Raw genomic sequence first — 11,279 nt, forward strand, 5'->3', positions numbered from 1 at the left:
ACACGCACGCACGTGTACGTACACACGCACGCACGCACGTGTACGTACACACGCACGCACGCACGCACATGTACGTGCACACGCACGCACACACTAATGCACATACGTGTACATGCATACGCACGCACTCATGCACGCACGTGTAAGTTCACACGCACGCACGCACACACTCATGCACGCACGTGTACATGCACACGCACGCACGCACGCACGCACGTTCGCACGCACGTCTACGTGCACATGCACACGCGCGCACACACGCATGTGTACGTGCATATGCAGGTACGCACGCGCGCACGTGTACATCCAAACGCACGCACGCACGCACGCACGCGCGCATGCACACACGTGTACCTGCACACGCACGCACGTACGCACGCACGCACGCATGCACGCAGGTGTACGTGCACACGCACGCACGCACGTGTACGTGCACACGCACGCACGTACGCACGCACGCACGCATGCACGCAGGTGTACGTGCACACGCACGCTCGCACGCACGTGTACGTGCACACGCACGCACTCACGTGTACCTGCACACACACGCACGCACGCTCGCACGTGTACGTGAACACGCACTCGCACACGCACGCACGCACACACACACGCATGCACGCACGTGTACGTGCACACACGCACGCATAGGCCTACACGCACGTGTAAGTGCACAAGCACGCACGCACGTGTACGTGCACACGAACGTATGAACGTGTACCTGCACACGCGCGCACACACGCACGGCTACATGCACACACACGCACGCACACACGCACGCATGCACGCACGTGTAAGTTCACACGCGCACACGCACGCATGCACACACGTGTACGTGCACACGCACGCACGTGTACGTGCACAAGCACTTGTACGTGTCACGCGCGCACGCCCGCACGTGTACGTGTACGGGCACACGAACGCAAACACGCACGCACGCACGCATGTGTACGTGCACACGCACGCACGCATGCACGCACGTGTTAGTGCACACGCACGCACGCACGCACGCACGTGTACGTGCACTACATAAACAGCGCTTTCTATCAGAACATGTGGTCATTCATCTGTAAATGTCAAGCAGCACGCTTCGCTTCTGCCAACCACAACGCATAACAAATACACGTGACCTGATCTATGACGTCACGTGAAGACATCGCTATACCGACAGTATATCTATCACGTGAAAAAAATAATTACACTGACACTCTACGTTCAAATTCGTTAATATTATCCTAGTTACTTGTACCAATATTTACTCCTAACTTGTACTAGAGTCTATACGTAGTCAAATCAACTAGAGTATCCGTCTGCTGCAGGCTTGGCCAAAGTGATGGAAGTAAATGAGGTAAACGTAAGATATGACAGTTGCGCCCCCTAGCGTCCATTAATGCATTGAAAAGAGTTGCGAGTATAATCATCATAAAGTTACATAACACCAGGAGTCTATCAATAGATTGCATAATCTATTGATAGACTCCTGATTACACCATAGATGTACCAACACACACATGATTACACACACGATATATGGCGCAATTAGGAAAAATCAGCCGGATATGATTGTGGAAATAAAACAATAATACGTAATAGGAATAGCCAAGATGAGAATGCAGACATAACCATTGCATTATAAATTGATTACTATGATATTCTAGTACAGTACAATTAGATGACAAATTAACAAAAATGACACACTAGAGCAGCTGAGCGTCGATAAACGTATTGAAAAAGAATGCAAATATATACATTATCATAATGTTACATTACATATAGGATATATGGCGCAATTGGAGAAAAGCAACCCGATATGACTGTGGAAATGATATGGAATAATAATAGGCCTACGTAACAGAAATAGCCAAGATGAGAATGCAGACATAAACATTGCATTACAAAATGATTACTACAGTATGTATGATATTAACTCGCTAGCTCCCCCGTGTGCCGATAAACGCAATGAAAAATATGTTGCGAATATATACATTATCATAACGTTACATTACATACACGATATATGGTGCGATTATGAAAAGCAGCCGGATATGACTGCGGAAATGATATAGAATAATAATACGTAACAGGAATATAGCCATGATAAGATAAAAATATGCAAGATAAAAATGAGACATAAGCATTGCATTATAAAATTATTGCTATGGTATTCTAGTAGTACATGCAATTAGATGACAAATTAACAAAATTACACACTAGCGCCCTGAGTGTCGATTAATGTAATGAAAAATAAGTTGCGAATATATACATTATCATAAAGTTAGATTACATATAGGAATCATATATATATATATGGCGCAATTAGATTATAAAATTATTCCTATGATATCATCGTACAAGATAAAGTATGGTTTCAAAAAGGTAATATCAATGAATGATAAAAAACGTGCATATGCAAAATTAGCTAAAATCAGAAAATGACACACTAGCGCCGCCGAACGTCGATAAACGTAAATAAATATATAAATAAATAATAATACTTAATAGGAACAGCCAAGATAAGAATGTGGACATCATAAGCATTACAAATTAATATAATATTTTAATTCAATTAGACGAAATATTGGTACTACGAGGTAATATCGAATGAATGAAAACAAGAATAATTGCATGCCTATTTAACTAAAATGACACTGGCGCACATTGGTGTCGATAAACGTAATGAAAAATAGGCTGTGAATGTATATATTATGATTATAGCCTCGTCTACACGACGAACCTTAACTCGAGTTAAGCGTTAACTCGAGTTAGCGATTATGTAGCGTCTACACGACAACACCCGATACCGATTATTACCGATTTATTATGCATGCGTGCGTGTGTATGTAAACGTGCGTGCGTGCGTGTGTATGTAAACGTGCGTGCGTGCGTGCGTGCGTGCGTGCGTGCGTGCGTGATTAAATCCATAAGTTTTTCTTTGTTAATTCGGGGCTAATATATGTTGAAGTGGTTAATACGACGTACGTATGTACGTGCGTGAGTACGTATGTACATGCGTGCGCGCGTACGACTGTGCGTGCGTGCGTGCGTACATTTGTGCGTGCGTGCGTAAGTCTGTGCGTGCGTGCGTACGTACGTCTGTGCGTTCGTGCGTGCGTCTGTGCGTGCGTGCGTGCGTCTGTGCGTGCGTGCGCGCGTACGTCTGTGCGTGCGTGAGTACGTCTATGCGTGCGTACGTCTGTGCGTGCGTGCGTGCGTGCGTGCGTGCGTACGTCTGTGCGTGCGTGCGTGCGTACATCTGTGCGTGCGTGCGTACGTCTGTGCGTGCGTACGTCTGTGCGTGCGTGCGTCCGTACGTCTGTCTGCGTGCGTACGTGCGTACGTCTGTGTGTGCGTGCGTACGTCTGTGCGTGCGTGCGTGCGTACGTCTGTGCGTGCGTGCGTGCGTACGTCTGTGCATGCGTGCGTACGTATGTGCGTGCGTGCGTGCGTGCGTACGTCTGTGCGTGCGTGCGTACGTCTGTGCGTCTGTGCGTGCGTACGTCTGTGCCTGCGTGCGTGCGTACGTCTGTGCCTGTGTGCGTACGTACGTCTGTGCCTGTGTGCGTCTGTGCGTGCGTATACGTCTGTGCGTGCGTGCGCACGTCTGTGCGTGCGTTCGTGCGCGCGTACGTCTGTGCGTGCGTGCGTACGTCTGTGCGTGCGTGCGTACGTTTGTGCGTCCGTGCGTACGTCTGTGCGTGCGTGCGTACGTATGTGCGTGCGTGCGTACGTCTGTGCGTGCGTGCGCGCGTACGTCTGTGCGTGCGTGCGTGCGCGCGTACGACTGTGCGTACGTCGGTGCGTGCGTGCGTGCGTGCGTGCGTACGTCTTTGCGTGCGTGCGTGCGTACGTCTGTGCGTGCGTGCGTACGTTTGTGCGTCCGTGCGTACGTCTGTGCGTGCGTGCGTACGTTCTGTGCGTGCGGCGTGCCGTGCGTCACGTCTGTGCGTGCGTGGCGTGCGTACGTGCGTAGTCTGTGTCGTGTCGTGCGCGACGTTTGTGGCGTGCGTTTGAGTGGCGTGCGTACGTCCTGTGCGTGCGTGCGTGCGTGCGTCGTCTGTGCGTGCGAGTGCGGCGTGCGTGCGTATAACGGGTAGCGCCTGTGGGCGTGCGTGCGCGTACGTCTGAGCGTGATTATAGTTGGATATCCGGCTTAGACAACCACACGTACGCACGGCACGCACAACACCCACTTCATCTACCCTCTCTGTATATATTTGTATATGTCGATAGTCTATATCTCTGCTATACTGGATGAATTTGCATCGACCAACTGCTAAAAGTTAGCGTGGTTTATTACCTAGGCCTATTTATTTTATATTCATATTATATTATATTTATTTTACATACCTCCTAGCCACTTGATGGACAAAAATATAGAAATATAGGAAGCTATCCTTCAAAATATATGAGAAATATAGGAATTTTGAGGAACTTAACAGAAACCGTGCACATATTCACCCCATACGACCTTGGCTCGCTGGTAAGGCTCTCTAAGTTGTAAACAATTCAGAGATACTTCTATGTCTATCAGAATAGGATATTGACTTCAAAAGAGATGTCACCTTGACCCGTAAATTTTATAAGACAACTCCACTCAGAATGCTTGGTGTAGTCTATGGTCTGCACCAGCATAGAAGTGGAGACCCTGATATTGACTATAGTGAAGTTCTGGTGAAGATGTTACATATGAGTTGAATTGTAAGTGCCGAACCATCCTGCAAATAAATCTTTTATGCAAGGTCTAGTACTTGTAATCTAACGTACATTATATATATATCTATTATATATATACTTAAAAGCAATCTTGTTCAAAAACTGGCTGCCAAGGTATTCGTATACAAATAAGAATATACCCGACTCTTGTTCTCGAAACTCAATGGATTAATTATAGAGAAGAATTGCTGGCTAACGAATGATCTTGCAGATAAAAGTCCAATATAGTCTATACTAGGATGATCTCGATTCGGCCATAATAGATGACTTTCACCACGTAACAAGTTTACGCCAAAATTGCCAGCCATTCAAATATATTGGAGTGTTGTTGTTAAATAATGAGGCTTGGTCAAAATAAGAAGTTTTATAGGATCTTAAATAAATTAATGGATATATATGAGGTCTATGTGAGGTATAATGTCACATTACTGCTATGTGCGATTTTGGTGTTGATACACACGGAGGAAGTGTAGACGCTCGTAGTCGGGTGTCACGTTTGATCCTCTTCGTTTTGACACCTTTTTCGTGATCTTTTGCGGCGGCCTTCATTGCCGTTCAAGCATGGCCGGTACTGTGTGGGAAATAAAAGAATTTATGACAGTTGTTGAAAAAATTTCAGAAATTGTTATGCACGCGTACGTGGCATCGTGTTCATCGTGCCATACACTCATATGTTCGCCGTGGCGTACATCGCGTACTGCATGCTGTCAGCGGTGTGTAGATAGCGGGGGGAAGGGTGATTTGTCCGCGCAACTTATTGAGGGTGGGTGTACAATCACGCCCCTCCCTACTTTCAGGAGAAAATGGGTAATTAAAATCTATGTATAGTAATATTATATTATATCTGAATTCATTATATCATATATCTCTGTTCATGCTTATTCATATGACCTCCTAATGTATTCTTACAGCAAATGTCAAGTGACAGCTATGCGCCACACATTTTTCGTATAACTTTGTGATGGAAGTAACAGCGACCTCAACCCCCCCCCCGCCTCAAGCACACACCCACACTGCAGGACCTGTCTTGTGTGTGTGCGTGCGTGTGCACAGGCATATGTGTACACGATCTTTGAGTGTATCGTGATCACGCTTACAGAGCATAAACACTGCAAGATAATGTTATTTGCCTTTCTAACCTGTGTGTGTGTGCGTGCGTGCTGTCTGTGCTGTGCGTGGCGTGCGTGCTGCGTGCGTGCGTGCGTCCGTGCGTACGTGCGTGCGTGCGTGCGTGTGCGTGCGTGCGTGCGTGCGTGCGTGCAGTGTATGTTACACGTGTGTCGAATCGTAAATTGCGATGCGTGCGTGTGTTAAAAATCTAGAAAAAATCATTTATATGTAGTAGAACCAAATTCAGTATATCTTGTTGAAATACACAATATTCTTACTTATGCGCGTGTCATGGATTTCATACTGGTGCGTGTAACGAGAGGTGGCAGCACTGCTGCGACACGTTGGCTACGTGCGTTTTGTGTTTGTCGTGTGTTTGATTTCTTGATTTGTGATCGTCAACTGGCATCCTCAAGCAGTAATAATTCTCTTGGCGTCATGATTACTTAGAGTTTATCTTGGCTCGTCGAGGAACCCTTTGGCAGTTTTCGGAGCCGTAGTTCTTAGCTTAATGTTCCTTAAATTCCTACTTTGGTTACGTGTTGTAGTCAAGTCTACTTTTTGTCCGCCTTCTTCGCGTTGATCTGAAGTCGATGGGATCTTGGGCCGGTAAGCCTATGTTACGTTTTTATTGTCTTAATATTTTCATTTGGGTTCAATGAAAGAATATGTTTTCGCCTAATAAGACGCAATGTCATTTACACGATCAATATAAATATTTAATTATTATATCAATATAATAGGTTTAGGTTGTAGGCGCTTATTGTTAGGTTAGGGTTAGGGTAGGTTATGCACATTGGTTTTATTGAGGACGTTGCCGTCATTGTTTCTCTATCCTTGGGCCTTGATTTGTACCGTTGTTTACGTTGTACTTAAATTACATTGACCTATTCCTGTTCCTAGTTTGCTTTGTGGAAGAATATGTTCGTCATATACAAAATATATACTGTGTGTCTCACTGTAACTATAATTAGGCGAGTAGTTGCTCTAGTAGTACTAGTACTATAGCCCGCGTACAGTTGCCGCAGGCGTGCGCGGGCTATAGCAAGGCGAGTAGCAACTTGCTTGGTAGCCATAGGCACCGGCACAAGTTACCTTCTCGCTTTTCACTACGTGGCGAGAAGACCGTGCGAGACGTCGGACGCACGAAGGGTCTTCCCTATAGGCTATAGTCCATAGATGTGATGTGTGATTGTATGCACACATTACGCTTTACGTATGTATAACCTCCCCGCCACGCCACTCGCATAATGCAAGTGCAAAAAAAATTCGAGTGTAAATGCGTGCATGGCTCATATGATGATTAATTCTAATTAGTAATAAAAATAAAAATAATAAAAATAAAATACAGGGGTAGCCGAAATGAGGAGAAAAAAAGAGATGGTACTATTCTATGTCTATATGTAGTCTATAATATACAAGATAGGAGTCTGTATGTGTGTGTGCTTTTCGCTCAAGGACCCATCTATGGACGCATATATATGTGTATATATGTGTATATGTCGTCGCCCCCAGTATATATTAGTAACTACTAATCTTTCTGGACGCAATAATGACGGGCAAATATGGCAAATATTGGCCAGATATGGCAGGCGCTTCCTCTCCTTGTTATAATTTGTGCTCTCTGTGTCTATTCTGTGTATTATCTTATTGTTGTGTGTATAATATGTATGGTCCTCCTAAATTTCAAATTGTTCTCTTGTATATATGTATATATGTCTGTATATGTGTAAGAATATATATATATCTATGTATATATATGTGTATATCACGCTACGTAACAATGAATGTTAACTATATCTGATACAGTAAATTGTTTATTCACTTTAATAGTATATTTGGAAGCGTGAAACTTCTTATATTAGTAAGATTTACGGTAAAATGGGAACCCCAAATATTCAATGGTCATTGACCATTGGACTTGAATATTCTTGATTGTTGTCTTGGCTGTATTTATTTGTTTTGGTCCCGGACCATCGGACCATCGCTGGTATTTCTGACCCTGAATATATTTTGTAAGTTTTAATGCTGTGCGTGAAGTGCTGATTCCATGTCCAGTGGTCCATGTGTAGGAATTGTATGTGTGTGTGTATGTATATAAGGTTGTCAAAGTTTGATATTAAAGCGCGCACAATCGCGCATTTTTCCAACGCTAATCTTGCTTCAGTACTAGACTATGCAAATACTTCCGTGTCAAGCATAATCATACTACCTTAATGCATATATATATCTAGTTCCTTTCTATGTATCTTGTTCTGTTGTCTTTCTTATATATAATGTTTTTATATATATGTGTGTGATATCTATGTGTTTTATATATATTTGTCTGTCCTATTTATATCTTTTATGCTCTATATGTTCTATATATCTTATATATCATAGTATATGTGTGTTATCGTGATTTCTATTTTTGTTTATTCTTGCTCGCGCGACCGTACCGCTGTATTTCGCTTGTCTGTGCACGGCTTGTTTCACCGGTTGGCTTGGCAGAATTGAGGGGAACTTTTTTTTTTTTGGGTTTTTTTTTTTTGCACAGCATCGGAGAGTATTTTCACAATACCTTTTATTATAGACAACGCGTGCAGTGAAATGGGAGGAACGAGAGTTATTTGCATAAGTAGTATGATTAATGCAATGACACGAAGTATGTTGCTAGTCTATTTGTATCTGAAGACAATTAGCGTTTGGATGCGCATTGTGGGCGGCTTTAAGGTGTTGTACCGTATTTTGTGAGTTATGGTTCTCTTTATTCTTGCATAATTCAATTGAAGCTGGTCCATATGACTGACTTTTAGGTCGTGTTAAAATTTAATATTGATATATTCTACGCTGGCGAGCATGGCTTATTCAGTTAAAACACATCTAGGAATCATTCTCCCCAATGAACCAGAAATATGTACAGCAACGTTTAATGAAATTTTTCATTATTGTATATGTCTGTCTATATATATTCCGCGAGATTCCTCTGACCAAATGGCCCACTTTACCTTTCGACGATTTTGGGGTTTTGGGTGATGGTTTAGCTCAGAGGAATTCGGACTAGTAATACAGGGTGCGAAATTTAATGGGAGTCCGTATTCAAATTATCTCTCTGATATTCTATTTGTGACTCCTCTTGATTTGACATATGCAGGAGTTCTCGGTGCCCCTCTCTGAAAAGTTCTGCCATACTAACTAGTTCGTTTCGCGGAGCACGCCTCTTTTGTTTGTCTGAATTACTGTATTTTTTCAGCGTAATTTCCAAAGAAATTTGGGCAGACGTGCAACTGATTATATCTATATATATATTCACATGCGTTATTGTTAATGATCTTTATTTGAACCTCAGCCTGCGTGACAATCCCACATTTTGGCCTGACGGACTCCCTCTTTTTGAGGGTAGGGCGTTCGTTGACTCCTTGTTCAAAAGTTAAATTTTCTACCCACTGTGTATAACGTATGAAATAAAAGAGGTTTCTGTAGTTTAAATGCTTGTTGTATTCTATTTATAATTTTACAGTTGGTTAAGGAGCTACTGATGGAATCGGAAAGGTCTATGCTGCAATAAGGTACATGAGTGTTTATCAGGTCCATTCTGCTGGTATCTGTCATATATATCTCTTCTAGCCTATTGCACATCTGGCTGACTTCAGTGCTGAAGCTGCAATCAGCATTTTGGTGATTATCTTATTATGTTATGTATTATTATGCTATATATGTCAGTGCTCGTTTCAACGAATGTTCGTAATGGCAGTGTACGATGATGGGTCATTGCCTCTATTATTATTCTCTCTGTCACATTCTATCTCTATATATATTTTCTCTATGTCAATAACAAACGCAGATTGGGTTGCACCCCGCAGTGTTTTTTGACGAGCCATTGATGATGCAAGACATATCAACTGAAATTATTAAAACACGAAAACGTGGTTTAGCAGGTGGCAACCTTGACTTGCAGCATGTTCTCTGTGACTGTGCTTACAGACTATCTTCCATTTACGACAAGGTTTTGGTGCAACTCCTGATGACTGTTATCAATTGTCTTATTTATTCTTTTATTCAGTAGAGTCGTTGTCATTGTGCTCACACGTCCCACATCAAGGGATTTGAAATTAAACCTGCATTTTTTCATCGACGTGGGCTACTGCAGTCTGCTTACTTTACATTCAATAGCTATGAAAGTGCCTAAGACACTGAGACGGGGGTACGAAATTAACTTTTGATACATCGGGAGTCCAATGGACTCCTCTATTCCTTTATAAAATTATGGGAGTCCGCAGCAAAAATGAGGGAGTCCGCAGTCTGAGGTTTAAATTTAAAATATTAAGCATAATATGTATTGTCTTATTATAGATTCATCGGCGGTTGCACGTCTGCGCCAATTTTGCTTTGGATATTTAGCTGAAAATATGGTAACTAGACAGAGGGCACTCTATCTATGATTGAGTGCATAACCTCCGCGAGCATGTAACATGTAAGTGTTTACGAGCTGGCTCACCGCTCGCTGCATGTCTGCTGCTGACTTGCGTACTCTGTCTCGGCTCGCTGGTGGGCGGCTGCTGACTCGCCGCTCAATTTTGCAGGTTCTGCCCAGGATTTGTATATATTCAACACTGTGGGAGGGAGGGGAAGGGGGAAGGGGGGATGAAATAGGTGGGGGGCGTGTTTTTTACCGTACACTAATATACATTGCGTAAATCTCCACCCACATACGACGGTCCTTTGGGGTTCTTGTAATACATAAGATATAGGCCGAGTCGGTGTACGTTAGTGTTGGGTGTGGACAGGTTGACTGTTGTATGTCTGCAGTGCATGCGTGTACTGTAAATAATACACCGTGCCGGGTATCTGGTCAAATTGGTACTTCTGACGATCGATTCCGCCTTATGGCGCTGCAAAACTTTTCATTGTGGTGGAGATTTATCGGGCGGAGGTATTTTAAACGGGGCGCAACCATTGAAAGCAGGGGGGAGTTATCCCAAACGGGGCCGGCGCCGCGCCCGCGTTTGCGCAACGTAGGGAGAAACCCTGGCATTGGTGGTTGCTGCTGACGTCACTCGCCTGCTGCTTGACTCGCGCCTCGGCTCTGACGGTCACGCGCTACATCGATTGCGCCGCGCTGGTATTTTGCTGGACACACACACACACACATCACAGTGTCATCTATAAACACACACACATCGAGGGCTTGAATAAGCGACGAGAAGGGCAAGGCTATTTTTTAAGGGCATGTGAGAAATCGCCTTGAATTTTTTTAATATATGTGATATGTGTATAGAGGCAGATTTACAAAGGCATCTCAAAGGCAACTCAAATTTGATATGTGTCTATCAAAGAGCACTTTTGTAAAATATTAGGAAACTCATGGACAAATTAGTACCTCACATCGTCTGCTTTAATGTACAAATAATATTGCTCATGTAAGCTTAAACGACTGCGTAACACCGACCCCTGTACCCCCTTCTGCTAAGGAAGTACAG

General features: G+C 43.6%; 1 protein-coding gene across 1 annotated transcript in view; it reads left to right on the forward strand.

The window, feature by feature from the left end:
• Nucleotides 1-6,272: 6,272 nt before the first annotated feature.
• LOC106813076 (very-long-chain 3-oxoacyl-CoA reductase-like) overlaps nt 6,273-11,279 on the forward strand; it is a gene marked incomplete at its 5' end in the record, with an annotated part of 23,621 nt that continues 18,614 nt past the window's right edge. Inside the window, 1 exon segment of the mRNA XM_014817126.1 lies at nt 6,273-6,429. Coding sequence (XP_014672612.1) covers nt 6,414-6,429 — 16 coding nt within the window.

This window comes from Priapulus caudatus, unplaced genomic scaffold (genome assembly GCF_000485595.1).
Source record: "Priapulus caudatus unplaced genomic scaffold, Priapulus_caudatus-5.0.1 Scaffold723, whole genome shotgun sequence".
NCBI classification, from domain to species: Eukaryota; Metazoa; Priapulida; class Priapulimorpha; order Priapulimorphida; family Priapulidae; genus Priapulus; species Priapulus caudatus.